Source organism: Hippopotamus amphibius, chromosome 7, assembly GCF_030028045.1.
Source record: "Hippopotamus amphibius kiboko isolate mHipAmp2 chromosome 7, mHipAmp2.hap2, whole genome shotgun sequence".
NCBI lineage: Eukaryota > Metazoa > Chordata > Mammalia > Artiodactyla > Hippopotamidae > Hippopotamus > Hippopotamus amphibius.
Genome location: NC_080192.1, coordinates 97,643,656 through 97,665,531, shown reverse-complemented (window position 1 = coordinate 97,665,531; position 21,876 = coordinate 97,643,656). Strand labels below are relative to the sequence as shown.

The window sequence follows — 21,876 nt, the reverse complement described above, 5'->3', positions numbered from 1 at the left end:
TCAGCAATAGAGATTACCAAATACAAAGCTTCAAGAAACCTCCTTTACCAGCAGAGATAGAGAGGAAAGAAAACTTGGTATCCATCTCTTTCAGAAGACTGGAGTGGGGCAGGACAGCTGCTTATCAGAATTTCAATGACTAGGAGAAGGAACTGTGATTTAAGTTTATCCAAAAAATATGGATTAAATATGTCTGAGGATTCTCTAAGTAAGATATACAAATGGCCAATAAGCACATGAAAGATGTTTGATATCATTAATTATTAAGGAAATGCAAACCAAAACCACAATGAGATACTACTTCACACCCATTAGGATGGCTAAAATCAAGAAAACAATAACAAATGAAGAAGATGTAGCAAAACTGAACCTTCACAGATTGCTGGTGGGAATGTAAACTGATGTAGACATCATGAAAAAAAGTTTGGTAGCTCCTAAAAGTGTTAAACATAGAGTGACCACACAACCTAGCAATTCACTCCTATGTACATATCCAGAAGAACTGAAAACACATGTTCACACAAATATCTATACACAAATGTTCACAGCAGTGTTATTCAAAACAGCAAAGAAGTGGAAATATCACAAATGTTCACCAACTTCTGAATGGAGACACAAAATTTGGTATACGGAATATTATTTGGCAATAAGAAGAAATAAAGTACGGATACAAGCTACAACATGGATAAACCGTGAAAACACTGTTAAATCAAAAAAGTCAGTCACAAAAGACCACATACTGTGTGATTTTATTCAAATGAAATGGTAGAACAGGCAAATCCACAGAGACAGAAAGTAGATTAATGGTGAACAGGGGTTGAAGGGAAGGGACAGGATAAAATGGAAGTGATTGCTCATAGGTATGGGATTTCTTTTGGAGGTGTTTTAAAATTAGACAAATGATGGTTACAAATTTGGGAATATACTAAAAACCACTAAATTTTACAATTTGAAAAGTTTTGCTAAATTTTATGATACTAAGAATTATATCTCAATAATAACTGAAAGTAGCATATTTCAGATTAAATTTTTGGTTTTGTGGATAAATGTATGTATTTTTTTATTCCTTGTTAATTTTTCCAATGATTTAAAAAAACAAACTGATTCATGTGACAGTTCAGAATCTCTCACAGAAATAAGTTATACACTATTCATTTAACTTTCAAGGCCATTACAGTACCCTACCACGGTTAGACTATCTAAGGATCTGAAAAAGGATCAGTACAACTCAAGATATCAGAGAAGGATCTGAGAAAATACGCTAACTTACAGTTATCTTCCTAAAATCAGGAAATGTGAATGATTGACTGGAACTCAGTGTGAATCACCTGATTGGAATGGTAGCTAATTTGCCAAAAGAGGCTGGTGAAAATAACAGCAAAATGACTTCTGTAATAAGAGGTCGATCTTTTCAAACTACTTTCAATGCTGGGTTAAAATATATTCGCAGGCAATTTCAGAACAATTAACTTGAAAGCCACTTCTTTTTCAAATAAATTTTTTCTTACCTGTCTCACAATTTGATTAGGGCACTTAATTAGTATCTGCATTGGCCACCAATCATCATCAGCCATGCGGTCCAAAAACCACTGTAAGAAAATAGTATGATTTTAACGTTCAATCAATACTTGTCTAATAGGATAAATATCATGTAAGGATTTTAATTCTACTTCACATTTGAATTATTTTAGGTTCTTACCAAAACAGAGTCTTCAATTGGTAGAAAGTCTAAAATCTAAAATGCCTAAAGTCATAATCAAGGTCATCTCAACACAGAATTCCATGGATGCCACTTACATTATAGTGTACAACCTACATGATGAAAACCTGTAGTTCTTAATAAAGTGGAATACTGTTTTCCTCTCAGACTTCATAAATGTCACACTATAGAATCTTTTATTCCTATTAATAATATACAATCTGAGTATGATTCACTTTCTGTTTAAAACCAATTTATGTTCTCTTGATAACAAAAAACACTCTTCTTTACACTTAGCTACAATTTCTCATTAATTTCAAGGTATCTCTTAATCACATATTTAATTCCACTATTGAATTGTACTGTCTATTTATGCATACACATAATTACTGACAACTGTAGAGAATTTTAATTCCTTGAGAGAGTTCCAGAGGCAAATCTTTAGTGAAGAAACTGAAGTCGCAACTTTATTAAAAAAATAAACAACAAAAACAAAACAAATCTATGACCTAATTAAGCTTCTGCATCTACAGTTTCTTAAAAATCATGAAGAGGGAGGGGAATAGAGGAATATGTTAAATAATACCCAAAGGATGCAATAGATCAAAGCCAGCATGCAGAAAATCCTGCAGGACAAATGACAAAGTGGTACGGAGGGGGAAAAAAAAGAAGGTAACTACAGTTGCTCCTTGGTATGGAGCACCAGCATATACAAAAATCTGCAGATACTCAAGTCCCATAGTTGACCCCCTGTATCTGAGGTTCCTCCACATCCTCAGATTTAACCAACCACAGACTGTACAATACTCTACATTATTTATTGAAAAGAATCTGTGTATGAGTGGACTCAGTTCAAACTTGTGTTGTCCAAGGGTCAACTGTACTATAGATGAAAAGAGATTTACAAGACAAAAGCAAAATGGAGATCTTGTTTGAATACTAATTCAAACAAACCAACTGAAAAAAAACTTAAAAATCTTTCTAAAAACCTTCCATACATGAAAAAAATCTTCAACTAATTTCATCCAAAGTACACTATGCTGCTGTCTCTCACTTCTGGGAATTTATAAGACTTGCAATCCTAGAAAGGTACACACCACTCTGGGAGATCACCAAAAATGATAAACGACAGTAAGATGGCAATATGGCTAAGTGATTATTACCTGTGTGCATATTATCGTTAGGGATGTGTTTCTCTTATAATCAAATATGGGAAAAGATAAAATAGGACATAAACTGATCTACTGGGATGCATTTTTTCTCAGAGGGGGAAGAGAACTATGCTTTTTTTTTGTATTTTCTGATAACACGCATAAGTAGTTAAAAAAAAATCTGGTACAGGGCTTCCTAGGTGGCACAGTGGTTAAGAATCTGCCTGCCAATGTAGGGGACATGGGTTTGATCCCTGCTCCAGGAAGATCCCACATGCCTGGGAGCAACTAAGCCTGTGCGCCACAGCTATTGAGCCTGTGCTTTAGAGCCCGTGAGCCACAACTATTGAGCCCATGTGCTGCAACTACTGAAGCTCACGTGCCTAGGGCCCGTGAGAAGCCACGGCAATGAGGAGCCCACGCACCACAACGAAGAACAGCCCCCACTCACTGCAACTAAAAAGAAAGCCTGTGTACAGCAAAAAAAAAAAAAAAAAATCTGGTACAGTTCTGAATTTTCTATACTTTTTCTTTCCAATACATGGGGGGAAGGGGACCCAAGGATTTTTAACTAACTTAAAAATCGATTATTTAATCAATGTAATGATTTGATACATAAGTATAAATTTCTCTTGTCTATCAAGTAATTCTAGGAACAACTTGCACTGGGCTCCCTATGATTTATAATAGATAAAACAATTTTGTTGTAGCATCTAAGTTAAGAATAAAAGAAAACAAAACAAGAAAGTGAATCTTAAGGGATTTCCCTGGTGGCGTAGTGGTTAAGAAACCACCTGCCAATGCAGGGGGACACAGGTTCGATCCCTGGTTTGGGAAGATCCCACATGCTGCAGAGTAACTAAGCCCATGGGCCACAACCACTGAGCCTGTGCTCTAGAGCCCAAGAGCCACAACTACTGGGCCCGAGTGCTGCAACTACTGAAGCCCTCAAGCCTAGAGCCGTGTTCCGCAACAAGAGAAGCCACTGCGGAGAGTGGGTTCCACAACAAAGAGTAGCCCCCACTCTCCGCAACTAGAGAAAGCCCATGCGCAGCAATGAAGACCCAACACAGCTGAAAAATTTTTTAAAAAAGGAAAAACAAAAAAAAGTGAATCTTAAGCTATGTATTGTTTGTTGAATTATTCACCTCACCTCACAAGCTGCTTGACTATTATTAAATTGTTTGGTCAACAGTTCAATCCACTGAAGCATTGTGGGCTAAAAAAGAAAAAGAAGTCACTGAAGGTATTAAGAGATATCTGATAAATGACATAAATGGCACAAAAGTTTACAAAATAAAACACATACCTTTTCTTTTGAATGAATAAATGTCTCTAGGACAAAGGAAGTGCTTAACTGCAAGAAAAGATCAAGTTAAGCAAAAAAGATTTAATTATTTTAAAGTTATCAATTTTGAAGAAATTATCTAAGGCTATACATTTATTACCTTTGCAGTCATTAAGGACACAGCTTTAGGATCTGGTAATGTACTGGGAATACAGCTACACAACTGCCACATAAACCTAGAATTTGAAAATAATAGGTTAAAATTCTTACAAAATAAGATTTTTTTTAAAATGTGTAACAAAAAATCTTATTAAATCTAACAAACTTACCCAAAATATGTATGTTCAAAAATGTTTTTGTCTTGAAGAAACTGCATGTTATCATGCCAAATCCACTGAAGAAAAAACATGTTAACATTAGACATCAGAAAGCATTTGCTTCGTAACATTTTACCAATATTTTTATTAGACAAAATAAGACTTGCTCTAGAAGAAACAAAAAACAATGAAAATACATGCACTTAAAATTCATGTTGATTTTTTTCCAAGTAAGTGGAATACAGAAGTAGTCGCTAAACCTGATCCAATTTATCATTACTTATCTGGTTACCTCAAGTGACCACTTTTGAAAAAAATTTGTCAAAATTTTGAAAGTAAGAACTCTGAAATGCCATCTGTCTGAAGAGCAAATATACAATGAATAAAAACTATATTAACGATGATACCATATATGAAAACTATGATAGGTTGACATTTTGGTAAGAACAGGTTATGACAGAAAGGTTTATGTTTAAAAACTGGCAAAATAAATTTTATTCAGGTGCACAGACCTAAGTGAGAGGTAATTTCTTTGTTTATAAAAATCATGAAAAATGATTATTTCTGACATTCATCCTATAGAATTGCTTTGCTGACTTTAGTTTTTGTGTCCTTCCTCTCTCTCAATACCCTGAACATGCTTTAAGTCATTGTCAGTCAGTTCCATAAAATTATTTTTATCTGGAATAAACTTATGTTCTGATTATTGATATTACTAACTGAAGATTTAAAACCACCTCTACTTGCCTTCCCAGCCCACTACTCTAGTCCAGGACCAGGTCTTATAACCACACATTAAGGCTCCTGCTCTAGGTTGATATCTGAAAAATCACAGACCCAATCTAGCCTGATTCTGAGTTCTTGCTTCTCTAACATTTCTAGACATGCAGCTTTCTGTATAATCCCAAGGAGAGTTTGACAGCACTCACCTATTCCAATTCAGTGCCTTTTCACAGCTATAGAGCCCCATTCCAAGCTTCCTGCTTCTAGCCACAAGCTCAGCTCTAGATCCTGAGTCATAATTTCTGTCCCCCTTTACCGCACAAGAGCTTAACTCTTGGCCAATACTGTATTACCTGCTTTGGACCTAAAGCCTGGTAGACACCTGTGGTTTCCACCAGACTCAATGCTTTTAATTCTACTCCACTTCTGTTCTACAGAAATATTCATCTTGTTTTTTGATGGTCCTTTTTACATTGTATCAATACAATGTATGTGTAGCTAACTGGGTATGTCTAAGTATGAGATTATTGCACTACACTGATGAGAACATTCCTAGGTATTTTACATATATCTGTCCAACTTCACCTTGGGCCATTCTTTCTTGCACTTATTAAGCATCACTGCCACAGAGGTTATCTTTCAGCTTCTAAAAGGTGCCAATAACCTCCATCTTTCTTCAGGGGATGTGTACATAATGTTCTCTTTGCCTGGAGAACTCTCCACGTGATTAACTCCTTACTAACTTTCAAGTCTCAGTTTAAGGTTAACCTGAAGCATTTCCTGATCACCTTCCCTAGCAATCCCGATCAACTACCTACCACTTCTGAGCATTCTACTTGTCTTAGTTATAACAGTCACAACAATGTATAATGTTTACTTATTTTATGGTTCTAATATTTTCTATTTTCCCTTCTGGGAAAGTCTGCTACCAGTTATATTTTAACTGAAGAAATCTAAAGGACCAGATTCTAGTTTATACCTAAAATCTATATTAATGTCAAGTAACAGTACTACTTTTTAATTTAATTTTTTAGTAAAATGTATAAGCAGGCAAACATTTTAAATTAATAAGCTGAAACAACGGTAGGAAAAAATGTTTGGTTTGGGTCTGCAATCAAGAATATTCTAATGCAGTTCAGTTTGTTTTTCTTGTTATAGTAAAGGTCTGGAATTCTCTTTTGTCACATTGTATAATTTAGTTGTCCTCAAAGAATGGTTTAGAGAGCTATTGGGGGAGGGGGGTAGTCCCTGTGGCCTTTATAGGATGTCCGTAAGGTCCAAACAATTTTCTTAGTAATACTAAAATGCTATCTGCCTTTAAAAAACAAACAAAAAAACCTCTCATTCTCTCCTGAGCATAGAATGGAGCTTTCCAGAGGCTCAATGATGAATGAGATCACAAAAGATCAAATGCAGAAGCTGTTATGAGACTCCAGCTGTCTTTCATTAAATCAGATATTACAGAGACTTGCAAAAAAATGTAAAACAGCTACTTTTCTCACTGAATTGTTTTGTTCTGAAGATAATATATTTTCATAAAATATTATTTACACTAGCATGTCATAGGTTTTTATTGTTTGTTCTGTTTTTTAAATTGGGATATAGTTGTTTTACAATGTTGTGTTAGTTTCTACCGTACAGAGAAGTGGAGTTCCCTGTGCTATACAGCAAGTGCTTACCAGCTATCTATTTTATACACATTAGTGTATATACATCAATTCCAATCTCCCAATTCATCCCCACCCCCTGCTTCCATCCCTTGGTGTCTGTACATTTGTTCTCTCCATCTGTGGCTCTATTTCTGCCATTTTTGTTTAGAAATTTGTTTTAATTTTTAATATGGTAAATACTGATACATATAACCACATTAAAATGAATACTTAAAAAAAATCTAAGGTTCTCAATATTAAGAACATAAAGAAGTCCTGAGAACAGGAAGTTTGAGAACCATTTATGTAAATGAGTAATATACAGTTGTTACCAAAATCCTGCAGTCAAAAATCTGTATATAACTTTTGACTCTCCAAAACTTAACTACTGATAGCCTACTGTTGTGTTGACTGAAAGGCTTACCGATAACATAAGCAGCCAATTGACACATATTTTATATATGTGTTATATACTGTATTCTTATTGTTGTCTGTTTACAAGATGAACTGTGTGTCAATACCTGCATCAACAGTCTTATATAATACAAAACACTGTAGATATTATATGCATTACTAAGACTAGTCATCAGAAATGAAAACAAAGCATGAAAAAGAAATTCATACTTACTTACAGATCTTGTATTTATTGAAAAAAAAATGTGTGTAAGTGGACCCTCGCAGTTCAAGCCTGTGTTGTTCACATGCCAACTGTACATCATTAAGGTTTTATTTAATACTTCATTTTACTTCACAAGTGGTCTGGCTATCTTTAAATACTGTTGGGTCCTCATCTAGAACATGGTCTACATTTGTCTGAATACTCCAGGGACACAAAGTCTTGCACATAATGATGATTATAATCTATTTAATTTTGCTATTACCCCAATAGCAGTTGAAATAAATTTTTGTATAAACAGGTGAGTTTAATATAGCATGACATCTAGTGAAGCATCTAATTCTGCTGGTTTGGAAGAAGATAATATTCTTGGCTCTTTATCAGTAAATTATAGGTGGGCAAGAGTATTTGGGGAACAAAATCAACTCAGTTTTAAGCCTTGACCACAACAGTGCAAATATCAACCAATCAATCAGGTAGTAAAAGTTTAGTTGTCCAGATGGAAGAGCATGCTTTTATCAGGTATACCTTTCTGGAGACTTACTTTCTGTACAATGATAGAATACACATTGAATGTGAATACTTCTTATAAATCCCTAACATTATCACTTGCTACATTATGAAATGAAGAGAGCCTCATTACTACAAATGAGAAACATTTTAAAATATATGTAATACATATTTTAAATACATTTAAAATACACTGCACACGTGTATAATATGAAGCATAAGAAAAGGAACACTCCCAATCCTATCACCCAATCCAAGAATACCACAAACCATACAAGTTCACTGTGAGCTTGCACTGATTCCATCAACCATTTTTACCTTTCTTATTTTTCTTCAATGTTACTAATAATTGTTTTCCACTCCCTTTAATCTCATTCATTTTATATTCATCTATTGTATGTCACTATTACGAAGACTATTCGTTAATAGTGTTAAGGTCTACCTTGGATCACAGATACTAAGGATATTATAGTCTGCTTTTATATTATAGTACACTTGCATAAATACTTAACATGCTTTTAAATTGTTGCTGAAGTTAAATTAACTTATACCTCTAGTAATTCAGATGAAACATCAAATTTGTACTCTTTGCCATTTTCTTCCTCTGGTTCCATGCGTTTGTAAAACAGCATATAAGCACTGTGTGTCTTTAAGAGGAAAAAAAAAAGTATATTTTCATTTTGACATAGTATAACTACAAAAGTTGGTAACATGGAAGTCAGAAAACAATGTAAAATTATACATGAAAGAAATGGTTACCTTTTCAAAGGAGAAATCCATAAATTTATCTGTAACAGAATCATAGGTCTTCGTCTGTTTAAAAAAAATAAGTTTTCCTTCTTTAAGAAACGGATATACTCAGCCATATTTATATATAAAATATTTTATAAACAGCTATTTTATACTTTATAGTAACTTTGTAAATAGTTCTCAAACAGAATTATATTCATAAAAATCTTTGACAGAAGTTTTTGGCTAGGAGTATGTACTTAAAAAGATTCAAAACATTTTTAAGGTACTTTATCATCAAACATATAAAGCTTAATAAAATGGACTTGCAATCTGAACAACTACCTTTTAAACAAAGAGTTTTGCAAAGTTTACTTGTTTTTTTTAATCTTTTTTTTTGAGGAAATATTCTAGGAACAACATCTAGAGATGCAATACGTTTAGTTATGGCTTCAATGGTAACTCATTATTTACTTCCTTCTTCTACTCATTTTCCAAGTGTTAGGAATTTGTCTACTTTTCCTTTTCTATTCAGAATAGTACATAAGAGCATCAAAGAGCAATAAAAAAAAAAGCCCTTTCATTAAAATCCAGAATGTGACCAGTTATTTCACAATAAACACGGCTATTAAAGGTAAATAGAACTTTATTTGGGCTTATCTGTGAAAGAGAAATTAGTTTTTAATACTTGGCAATATGTGAGAATCAACAGGGTATTCTTAAAATTTTCAGAAAACTGGTACTAGGGTAAATTGCATATGAAGAAGTGAAATTATTATAACATTACTCCAATCTAATTATCTTTTCTTATATTTTTAACTAATTACATTAACAGATAATCTTCTTCTATTCTATTACTAGGAACAACCAGGTTGCTGCCGCTGTTATGGAAAGCACTAAAGGAACAATCTTTAAAGTTCAGCTTAAGCCAACTTACTTGTCAAAGATTTCTCACAGTAAGTCAATAAAGAGTAATTTCTTTCTGTTCTAATCCCAAAATATTTAAGCAAACAATTTATTCAATCATAATGTCTTGTGGAAATGTAATTCAATTCCTATACTATTCTTTTTCAATTGTAAGTCTTAACCTTCTTAATCAGACCTTCTTTTAATCAGTTGAAGAAATGGTCATTTAAAAAATATTTTTTAAAGAAAATACATTTTCCAGTGTCTGATATATGCTCCAAACATACTGAACAAATAACAAATAAATTTTAGATTTAACTATAGGAATTAAAAGAAAGTTAAATGACTCTGCTGTTGGATTTTACTGCAAAGCACTTGTAAAGCCATGAACCATTTATAATTTTTGAATAAAACTTACTGTCATCTCTCCACCAAAACATTCAGAGGCAAGTTGAGCAGAATCAAAAGGTTTCACCTCAGCATCATTAAAAAGATACCTAAAGCAGAGCATACAGTATTGATGAGGTATATATGTACTATGTCTTTACTGTGCCTATTTTTAAAATATTTAGATTAAATTCTAATACATTACAAATATTAAGCAAACTTATAATCTGATAGATCTATTTATAACCCAGGAGCAACGAAAGAGCTCATAAAAGCAAGGAATAAAAAGTTTGCATAAATATAACATGTAAAGCTCTGGACAGAAAACATTAAGAGCTTGGAAAACTTACAAAGTTAAAGATGCCATTTCAAAATTTATATTCAAATGGACAAAAAAGTAAAAGATACAATGGACATGACAGCTTAAAGAGTGAGAAACAGTTGAACAAAACTATTATGCTAAGTGCAGATCAATTTACCAACGTACACTTTGTTCAAAGCAATATCGCCAACATTTAGAACGATGCCTAGCACAGGGACAGTCTCTATACATGAGATTTTACTCAACAACATCTGAGGACGAAAAACCAGCTATTAAGCACTGATTGAATGACTTCCAGCCATTAATTTGATAAAAGATGATAAAAAGAATTTGTGTCAGAAGGGAAAGGTAAGGTGAAGAAAATGGAGTATGCAGGTAATTTCTAACAGGAATACATAGGATTTTGTGGCCACCCTATAGAAGGCATTCAGTAGACAGTTCTTGAATAAGTGAACACAGGTAGGTAAGATTTGGAAGATGCAATATTGTCTATGAATCTAAAGTTGTGTGCAAAACTTTGAGTGTGTTCATTTTTCTTAGGCGAGCATTTATCAAATTCTCAAGAGTCTGGAGATCTAAAAGGTTTAAGAACAAGATATTCATACTGTCTTCTGAAAAGCTGCTTTCACTTAAACATTTTATGTGCCCCCTTTCCCAACTGTATAAAGCTTTTAGAAAACTAAAATCCGAAAACATATCTTAAGAAAAAAACTATCATAAGCTTATACTTTAAAAGATTTTTAAAAAAATTCTCAGAATAAAATATTTTAAACTCACCATTTATTGTTTTTATAAGCATGTGGATTGACTATATCTCTAATGAAGCTGTAATAGTGTCCACCATCTGCTGTTCCTGTGTGAACAGTCACTCCTATCAAGTCATACTCATAGCTCTCTGTGTCTTTTGCATGATCACTGACCTCCTTAAAACCTGAAACAATTTACATAAAATAATGCCAATAATCTTGAAAGCTGCACAGAGTGACATCTTAGAATTACTTTATATACTATATGCACAGAAACAGGCACAGATATTTTATTCAAATAGGTACAAAACAACTCTGCTAGTCATTTACCATTCACAGCCTATAATTTTAAGAAACATTTATACAAATCACTGGCAAAACAACCATGTGTTAGTGTGTAACTATGGACAATCTCAATGTAATATGTAAATGTAAAACATGTTCTTTTTGCTTAATCTGGCTATTCCTTTTGAAATACATAAACCTGAAAGAAACAGTCTGTATTATCTTTACTAGGAGCAGGCAAACACAAGATCTGAAAGGTTTTTAACACATTTATGCCTGTTAGTCTCATGTTAAGGAAAATGGAGCAGTGTACTCCAACTGTTTTATCAGTTAATAGAAAAAACTATGTATTAGGAGCTTTATGTAGACAAACAAAATAAACAAAGGATATACTTCCCACCCACAGAGATTTCAATTTGAAAGATTATTATAAGAGATACTAAGGAAAAACTCCAGAAGATGTATGATTTACAATCTGTATTTTCATCATCACATAGAAAGGATAGGCATAATCAGAAACAAATAAGTGAGAGCAGATTTGGTTAACCTGAGTGCATAGTCTAACCTGAAAAAGTGAAGTGACAATTAGGTGAAGGGGAGGAAATGGCTGACTGTAACAAAGCAGTCGATGAGGAGATTGGATGTACTAGGATCTGACTCAATGTATCACTTGTGGCCTAGTAAATTCCTTTATCTTGGCATAAATTTTTGCTATTTTCACATATGGAGGCATCATGAAAAAATACAGTGAAGCACAGTTACTACGCAGTCTTGCTATAATTTTACAAATGGTTTGAAAACGTTCTAAAAGGTAGGATGTATATATACAATGCCAACTTCTTAACTTTGTCTATATTTTCTACCTTATCTCTTCTGCCTCATTTCCTACAACTTCTAAACATACTCAAATTACAACTTTAAAGTTCCCTCCCTTAACCCTGTATCCTCTCACAACTACAGTCACCATCCTCTCTCTTCAAAGAAAGATACATTCTTCTCTTGAAAGAATAGCCCACACTCGTTATTTATACCTCTCGTCTTCCATGTAGTGAAAGTAAAACATTCATTAAATGTTCATGAAGTGCCAGGCAATATAGTATAAAGATTAAAAATATGATTCTCTTTCCTAAATCTTATAATATGGAGGCTCTTCAAATCTTAAAAATTTAAATCAGCATTAACTTTATATACAAGCAAAACATCGCCAGGACTCTCATATAAAACAGAACTTCTCTTGGCTAAAAAAGAATGGAAAAGGTAAGAGCTGGACCCTGTTCTGCTTTCTTCTCTCCTCTCACCTATTTCCATTATTCATCATGGTCCTTGGGGCATATACACAGATGTTTGAAAATCACTGGTCTTATGGAAGTAATAGCAATTTGAAGGTAACTACTTCTGAGCTAAGTCCCATTTTAAACTCACTGCAATCTGCCTTCCTACTGCAACACCCAAATTAAATTGCTCTACTAACCAAAGATCTTCAACGTTAAATGATTTCCTCTCACAGTCTTAACGGAACTGTTCCCTTCCTTTAGCATTCAATACTTCTGACCACATTCCCTCTTCCTTGAGATCCTGAAATATTTATCCCACTATTCACCTAACTGATCAAGCCAGAAAACTTTCTTGACTTCTCCTCCTTCCTCTAGTAGTAGACTGGCTAAACTGTAAGCTTCAAAGGGGCAGAGATCTTGTTCTTTGTTGTCGCTATATTCCTGTTACTGTAATATCAAGTTAAATAGTGGATAGAATCCAATAACTTTGTTGGATTCATTTATTCATTCAATCATCAAGTTCTATTAACTCTGTCGCCATATACTTCTCCCCAGTCCTACTGATATGCTTCCTCATCTCTGCTAGTATTTTTGTGGTTTACCATAACAGCCTTCCCACACTCCTTTTATCATCCTCTAATCCATTTCTATTGTTAGTCAGAATAACCTTTTCCAGATCCTATCTGGTTATCTCAGTTCCCTGCTTAAAATTTTCCAATGGTTTCACATTCAAATAAAGATCAAAATTATTAACATGGCCTACAAAAAAACTGATCTGGCCTCCACCCTTTTGCCTATCTCATCAACCCTCTAAACAGCCCCTGCCCCCACAGGAGTTTCCTCCACTCCTCTCAATCCAGCTCTTACTCAGGCTCTGCTTAAATGACACCTTCTGGGACTTCCCTGGTAGCACAGTGGTTAAGACTCTGCCTGCCAATGCAGGGGACACGGGTTAGATCCCTGGTCTGGGAGGATCCCACATGCCACGGAGCAACTAAGCCCACGTGCCGCAACTGCTGAAGCCCACACGCGCCTAGAGCCCGTGCTGGTCAACAAGAGAAAGCACCGCAATGAGAAGCCTGTGCACAACGAGGAGTAGCCCCTGATTGCCACAACCAGAGAAAGCCAATGTGCAGCAAAGAAGACCCAACGCAGCCATAAATAAATAAATAAGTAAACAAATAAATGCTAATTTTATTTTTTACAAGTCACCTTCTCCTGAAAGCCCTCCCTGATTCCCCTCAATCTGTGATATATTCACTATTTGACAATACTTCACGTTTGTAACTCCTTGTTTACTATATGGCATGCCCAATAGACTTAAGTTCTTCCAGGGCAGAAACCATGTTCATCTCATTCACTATTGTGTCCCCAACACCTAGAAAGGTGCCTAGAACACAGTGCTAGTAGATACAAAATGTTTATTGGCCAACTGACTAAATATGCCATATTGTCTTCAAAAATATCCTCCTTTCTAAGATTCAATTTAATTTTGTTAAATGTGTAGGTGATTACAACTTTATGACTATCTTGTCATGGAGACTTACAATAAACATAGGCAAAAGAAAGAGATTCCCCATTACCTTCTTTCCTGTCACTCTTTCCCATAAGAAAATCTTCTGTATAGGGTGTCATATCCAAACGTAATGGGAAGGAAAAGTGCGTGTTCACTTTCTCTTTCATCATTGTGACCATATTAAATGTATACCTCATTGTATTGAAACTCAGAATCCGAGGCAATTTCTTAAAACATGCTCTGAAAGACAAAAACAAAATTCGTTAAAAATTATCTTTCAAAAGTACTCTGGCTATTATTGGGACTTCCGTGATGGTGTCGTGGTTAAGAATCTGCCTGCCAATGCAGGGGACACGGGTTTGATCCCTGTTCCAGGAAAACCCCACATGCCATGGAGCAACTAAGCCCATGGGCCACAATCACTGAGCCTGTGCTCTAGAGCCCGCGAGCCACAACTACTGAGCCCACATGCCGCAACTACTAAAGCCCGCGTGCCTAAAGCCCATGCTCCACAAGAAGAGAAGCCACTGCAATGAGAAGCCCATGCACCACAACAAAGAGTAGCCCCTGCTGCCACAACTAGAGAAAGCCCATGAGTAGCAACGAATACCCAACGCAAAAAAAAAAAAAAGTACTTTAGCTATTATCAATTACACTTGCACTACACTTCTTTCAATATTCAATTCAGAGTAAATGATAAATAGTACTCTAAATCATGCTCTTATTAAATCTATCAATCAATCAACCTATTTATCTATCTGCTTCTTACATGACTTTTTCCATTCTGAAGGGACTTTCCTGTGTCTAAGATAGGAAAAACAAACGAAAAACTACAGTAGACTGTGGTATACGCCATGATGAAGATACGAAAGGTGCTATGGAAGCATAAAAAGGAGTCACATCATATCATATTTCAAAGACAAGGAGGTTTTTGGTTCAGTTTTCTTATCCATTTTAAATAAGCATTTATTTTTGTACACCAGAACTATAAAGCCTAACTGTATCACTTACTAGATATATGACCCTAAAAAAGTTACTTAATTTCTCTGAGCTTAATTCCTGGTATGTAAAATGAAGTTAAAGTACCACCCCCTACTACTTTTAGAATGCTGCCGGGCAAATAGCACTGAGTGTTGCCAGATACTACAACCACAACAAAAATAGCAGCAGCACCAGCAGTAGCCGCAGCAAGTTAACTGGTTACCTAAATCTTATGGTATGACTTACTGCTAGTTCAGGTTTTAAAATCTTTTTTTCAGTTGAGACGAAGGTAGGGGAAGGATGTCACAAGCAGATGGAATAAGAAGTCTAAAAACTCATTATTATTGATTATTTGGGGGACTGATAAAGATATGAAGAGCCTTGTGTGTAATGTCAGAGTATGAACTTTATCCTGAGAGCAAAGAATCACTAAACAATTTGTTGAGGGCAGTGAAACCATGCATTAACATAGACAGATCTGACGAGATGACCTGAATCTAACCAGACACACAAGGTAAGACAGTTGGGAGAGCAAAGCACAGTCTTCTGAATTAGGTAAGATGATTTGAGAAGCATTACTATGTCAGCAGAGATTGATGTTACAGTGGTAGATAAAATTATTCAGGAACGAATGAATAAACTGAGAAAACCTGAGATGGATGATAGAACAGAGTATGATCCTTGGCCCATTTCTGTTGAACACTTACTATGTTATTACAGACATTTGAAAACATGATAAAAGAGTACAAAAGGACTGAATAATAATTTGCCTGGGAGAGATCTGACAATGTTTCCAAAAATCCAGCAGAATCATATTAGCCAAAATAAAGTAATGCTTCAATAAGTAAAAGATTATCAAGAATGACAGATTTATTCAATAAGTTTATTTATTCCAACTAAAAAGAGATTCTCCAAAGAACAAAGCCTCAATGATCTCTTATTGACCCCTCATTATATTACTCCACAGTAACAAACTTTTGACTGACTCCAGTCTAAGTCCTTAACTTTTAGCCTAACCCAATTCTCATCAGATGAACTTGTCTTCTACTTGTAAATGCCTGCACAACTATGCTTTGAGTACACCCATCTACAACTTTTCTCTCTTGCAACCAACTTGACTTCTGGAGATTGAGAAAAAGAATACCATTCTTTTCAAATGCATATTTACCTGGAAACATCTTCTATTAAGCAATTTTAAGAGAAGGCTTTCCATTTTCTGCCTTCAAACATGTTCAGATCTATTTGACGTAGAAAACTCCTCTGATCCCAAAGCTATTTCTAGATTTCATATTCCTTCTGATTCTTATTGCCAAACTTCTAAAATGAATGTTCTATACTTCATGCCATGTACTCCCTGCTTCTATTGATACAGCTTGACAAAAACACATCACTAAACTGCCTTTTTGAAAAATCCAATGATTTTACTCAGCTGTTATTTTTTCCTCATCTCTCTGGACTATGTCAACTGAATGAATACCTGCTTCCTGAAATTCTCCTCCCCAGTTTCTGGGTTATCATCTTACCCTGATTCATTTTCTTTCCTGGCTTTGATTCTGTCAGTTTATCTTCTGTACTTTTAGGTTGGCTTAGGTCTGAGTTCTTTGCAACAGTTATGTTCTTTCTCAGGCAGCTGTTCTGATGGTTAATCAATCAACTATGCAGATAATTCTCAAATCTAGGTGTTAATCATTTGATAACACTGTACATTACCAATCTTATTTTCCATTACTAGTAAATACAAATCCTCTACTTGAGGCAGGCTGGCGGAATCCCAAACTTCTCGTACTTACAAGATTATTACTATTTCTCTGCCTTTGTTCCTAGTAATGAACCACATAAGATGCTCTTTCAATCTAATTTCAGTGTTTATCAGTAGGACTGAAACCCAACCAACTACTCTGTCCTAAACCAACCACCTTATGGCTGGCTCTTAAGAAAAAAATGTCTCACTTTAAAGATCCAGAGGAGGTCTTCAGTTCATGAGTAGACTGCCATGCCCCACCGAGTGCACGGCAGAGGACTAAGCAATCATACAGACCTTGGTAAATATATGATTAATAAAAAAGGAAAAAAAAAATCTGAAAAAATTTAAGAGTGCTTGAAAGTTTACTTGAATAACTCAATGAAAAATTGCTGTATAAGGATGAGCTTCAAGCAACTGACCATATCCTTAATCACGTAACTTTCATAAAACTTTAACATTAATTTATCCTAAGTTTGTGTTTTACTTCCACGTGATGGTTCATCAAAATGACAAAAATTACATCTCAAAAAGCATACCTTTTTTCAGCTCGTACTTTCTTTCCGCAATGAGAACAAGTATACATGTTGTCACCTTCTAAAGTATCTTTGATAGTGACTTCATCAAGAGACTCCTGTGTATAAAACCACATATAAGAGTTTCATATTATTGTTTACAGCATGCAAAAATACAAGAAGCATTAATTACAATTTGGGCAGAATGCACAGAGGAAAACATTTTTTTAAAAAAATGGACTCTTAAATTTGGTAAAAATATTGACAAGATGCTCTGAATTTTACTAAATTTTTTAAAAACTCAAGTATTTAAATTTTGATTGGGAAAGATCATCTCTGTGGTCTAACTTTAATTCTTATTTGAGTAGCATCCCAAGAAGAAAATAGATGAAAATATGAAAGTTAATTTTCTTTCAAGGTAACAAACATAAGTCTGCTATATACAAATACTTAAAAGCAGAAAAAAAAATTTTAAATACATACAACATTACTCACATAAATGTTCTTCATATCAGCCACTTGGCACCTCACAGTGTAAAACTCTTCAGCAGTCTGACTAACGTGTTCACAATCCTAGTCAATCAATAGCCAAAAATTGGTAAATTATCACAAGCTAAAATATACATTAAGATTTCCAAAAAGCAAAGAACAGGCAGAATACTTACCAAGGACACAACATTGTTTGTAATTACACCTCCAAACAAACTTTTGACAGTATTTTTCTTTAAAAAATACAAACAAAAGTCAGTAATTTAAAATTGAGCAAATCTGTAAAAATTTCAAAGAAAGAAGTATTCTAGTACTAACCAGTTCTGGAGACATTTCTTCAATTTTAGTAATCAGATCAGTAAAAAACTCTGTCATATCTTTCTGCTCCCCAGTGTTCAGAGGCTGTTTATCCATGGTGTATGTTTTACAAAAGGGTCTAGGATTATATGCTTTGCATTCACTCTCCTGTGAAAGAAGGGGGGGGGGGGGGAGGGTGTAAGGAAGAGGATTATAAAACAATCAAATAAACCTAAGTCTCAAATAAAAATTATCAAGATTTTTGAATGAACAACAGGTAGTAAATCTACAAAGTAAGTATTAAAATGCTCTCTTCTATTTCATTTTTGTTTGATTCCCATGGCATTTTAAGTTTAATAGTCTTGGTGCCAGAAGATGCTTAAATCACCCTAAGTTAAGAAATTTTTATTTTTTAAGTCTAGGAATTTCTAGGAAGGAACCTGGGATTCAAAGGATGCAAATCTGTATTGTGGAGCATAAAATACAAAGCCTTTGCAGGGTAAGTTCTCCTATGAACTGAACTTTGGTTTAGTAGTAAAACTACTTTGTCAGTTCAAATAGCATGTTCTAACTCTGTAAAAGATTACAAGCAGAATCAATAGATAACAAATCTTCTTATTTGGTTAAAAATGTCATCTACTGAGTCTTTATTAAGTCTCAGAGCTGAAATACATGGAAATAAATATGATAAGATCTCTGTCCTCAAAACTCTAATAGGTGAGACAAGTAACTTTCAATACAAGTGCTGGTACAACAGAATTATAGTGACATAGAGATAATCTGTGGAATTTTTGGTCTCTTTGAGGACAGACTTTCGCAAGAAAACCAAGTTGATTCATGGAGAAGAGTGCTATTGGAAGAGTGCTACAGACAGTAGGAGCAGCATAAATAACTGCACAAGCGATGAAGCAAAAGGGTGATGGGCTTCAAAAGGCTTACAGTTACTACAGGGTGAAGCTGGATGTGGGGAGGGATAAGAAAGGAGGTTGAGGGACTTCTCTGGTGGTGGAGTGCTTAAGAATCTCCCTGCCAATGCAGGGGACATGGGTTTGATTCCTGGTCTGGGAAGATCCCACAAGCCGTGGAGCAACTAAGCCCGTGCACAACTACTGAGCCTGTGCACAACTACTGAGCCTGCAAGTCTAGCCCTCGAGCCACAACTGCTGAAGCCCGAGCACCTAGAGCCCGTGTTTTGCAACAAGAGAAGCCACCACAATGAGAAGCCAGTGCAGCACATCGAAGAGTAGCCCCCACTCTCCACAACTAGAGAAAGCCCTGGCAGTAACAAAGACCCAATACAGCCAATAAATAAATAAATTTTTTTTGAAAAGGAGGTTGAAGGGGATATGTGCAAAATCATGGGGGATATGTGCCATCCTGACTGAACCTGAATACTATTCTTTTCATAATAAAGAAACACTGAAGAGTTTTAACTAGGGGAGCAATATTTTAAGAATTGCTACTTTTTTAAGATTAATCAGTTTTATAGTTTTGGGGGTGGAAATTAAAAAGGACAAAGAAAAGTCAGTTGGAAAACCCTAAGACTAAGAGGGGGAGGGAGTGTGACCTTGTGATGAAAAATGGATCAGATACAAGAAATTCTTCAAAGGATAAATTAATAAAATGTAGATGACTGAAATGTGACAGTTAAAATTCACTATGACAAAGAACATCAGCAACTGACAAAGTCAATCTGAAAAATAAGAGTATATAGTCAGGACAGGCCAATACAAAGAAACTCCAATTACTGTCTTCACCTTTGCTCAAAGGGTGTACCTAATTAGTTTCCCATACCCAATTCTCAAACATACCATTAAATATGTAAACATTTTTTGAAGCTCCAGAAGAGTGGTCTTGTGCTTCATATCTTCAGAATACTGTAAATTAAGAAAAACTTCCCATTAAAACATACTGATGATGGTAGATTAGAAATTCTAGAAAAGAAAATATTACAGTGTGCTTGACACTGTTTTCATTCTTTCAGCCATATATAGGAAAAACACAGTCTTTTTTTGTTAGCAATTTTAGTATTTTAAAAATTGGAGTATTTTTTTCATTATACAAATACAGCCATTACTATTATGTAGGGAAACTGAGTAACAAGATCTTAAAACTGCTCTCCAGATCAGCACTTTCTGGCTCAATGCTGATTTTCAAGTTGGTGATTTTGCAAGAACAGAAAACATCTTTTCCACAAATCAATCCACACATAAAAAAATACATTAACAAATGACATCTCAACCTCTTCTAGTCATATCTTTATTTTTTTCTAGAACAGCAGATCCTTAACAATGCAAGATAATACTGGCCAAGATCTCTGAAAATCTTCTAAATATTCAAGTACATTAACTGAGATTCAGGATTCTGGCTAGACTCATCCACTAGAGACTTGGTCCTGAACACCAGCCTTACAGGAGAGTTTCACATTCATGCCAGGCACTTGTTAGATATACTCTATCTCATTAAAATTTTAAAAATAACCAATGAAACAGTTAATATCCTCATTACAAATTACTACCTGTCATAATTTTGAGGAAGTGGATGAATCTTCAAGACATTATGCTAAGTGAAATAAGCCAGTCACATAATATTGTATGATTCCACTTATATGGGGTACTTAGACTAGTCAAATTCATAGGGATACTATATGAATAGTATTCTATGAAACACTTCATAGAACAGTGGTTGCAAGGGGTATGGGTGAAGGGAGAATGGGGAGCAAAGTATTTGACAGGTAGAGAGTTTCAGTTGGGGTAGGTGAAAACATTCTGGAGATTGATGGTGGTGATGGTTACAATGTGAATATATTTAATGCCACAGAACTGTACAATTACAAATGGTTAACAGGATAAATTTTATACTGTGTATATTCTACCACAATTAAAATGTATCAAGTTTTCTTTAATCTTTCCGTGAAAAATCAGAAAATGAAATACTAAAAATAACATTTTCAGGTAAACAATTAAGTGCACATCTGACTAGAATACTTTCCAAAGTCATGTCAAATTCTATTCTGTAAGAATTCCTTATGTAGAGACAAATCTAAATTTAGTTTTTAACTAAAAATACTATCTCTGAGACTCATTCATAGTTAGCACATCTGACTGTTCTTTCTGTTGCTACATACTAATTCCTGACAGTGCTAATGACTAAAAGATGATCATTAATACAAAGAAGAGAAACTACAATGTGTGGTCAAGTCACCACCGAAAAAGAAAATCACTGAAAACATGCTTCTTTGATAAGTGGTTCTATAAAATTATACAGACAGGGGCAACCAAATTTAGTCACAAAAATTTTCACATGCTAAATGAAATCAATTACGCAACTATTTCTAATCATAATCAGATGATAAACTTAAAAACATCAATCTAAAGCCAAAAAAACCAAACCCACTTGAGTATATTGTAATTTTGGAGATCTTGAAGCATAACTTAAACACGGTAAGGATTCACTGAAGAGATATAAAGAACTGCAATACTTCGTTGGGGGGTGGGGGGAATGGAAGAACATCAAGATGACATGATAGAAGAAAACAAAAACCTAAGTGCAAGCATAAAGAAAGTCTGCCAAAAAATTATAAAAGCAGCACAGAAGGCAAACTGAAAAATAGCCCATGGTAAACTAAACAAAGAATGGAAACTACAATGAACAAGTTAACAAAAATAACATAGAGCAGAGCTTACTCAAACTAGGCCACAATCAAATTTACTTCAGGATAAACAAAAAAGAAAC

At 34.6% G+C, this 21,876-nt stretch overlaps 1 protein-coding gene across 10 annotated transcripts in view; it reads right to left on the bottom strand.

The window, feature by feature from the left end:
* The window catches only part of USP34 (ubiquitin specific peptidase 34), a 236,077-nt gene that overhangs the window by 36,442 nt on the left and 177,759 nt on the right, over nucleotides 1-21,876 (bottom strand). For all 10 annotated transcript variants that reach the window (XR_009054694.1, XM_057741862.1, XM_057741863.1 and 7 more), the window contains 15 exons: nucleotides 19,953-20,018; nucleotides 18,163-18,309; nucleotides 18,021-18,077; nucleotides 17,851-17,928; nucleotides 17,380-17,474; nucleotides 14,186-14,358; nucleotides 11,075-11,228; nucleotides 10,007-10,085; nucleotides 8,713-8,766; nucleotides 8,505-8,600; nucleotides 4,468-4,532; nucleotides 4,299-4,374; nucleotides 4,160-4,207; nucleotides 4,004-4,069; nucleotides 1,509-1,589 (listed from right to left, as the gene is read on the bottom strand). Coding sequence is in view for 9 of the 10 variants with exons in the window: in XM_057741862.1 (XP_057597845.1) it covers nucleotides 1,509-1,589; nucleotides 4,004-4,069; nucleotides 4,160-4,207; nucleotides 4,299-4,374; nucleotides 4,468-4,532; nucleotides 8,505-8,600; nucleotides 8,713-8,766; nucleotides 10,007-10,085; nucleotides 11,075-11,228; nucleotides 14,186-14,358; nucleotides 17,380-17,474; nucleotides 17,851-17,928; nucleotides 18,021-18,077; nucleotides 18,163-18,309; nucleotides 19,953-20,018 (1,335 nt within the window). In the remaining variant the exon portion in view is untranslated. The remainder of the gene's footprint in view (nucleotides 1-1,508; nucleotides 1,590-4,003; nucleotides 4,070-4,159; nucleotides 4,208-4,298; nucleotides 4,375-4,467; nucleotides 4,533-8,504; nucleotides 8,601-8,712; nucleotides 8,767-10,006; nucleotides 10,086-11,074; nucleotides 11,229-14,185; nucleotides 14,359-17,379; nucleotides 17,475-17,850; nucleotides 17,929-18,020; nucleotides 18,078-18,162; nucleotides 18,310-19,952; nucleotides 20,019-21,876) is intronic.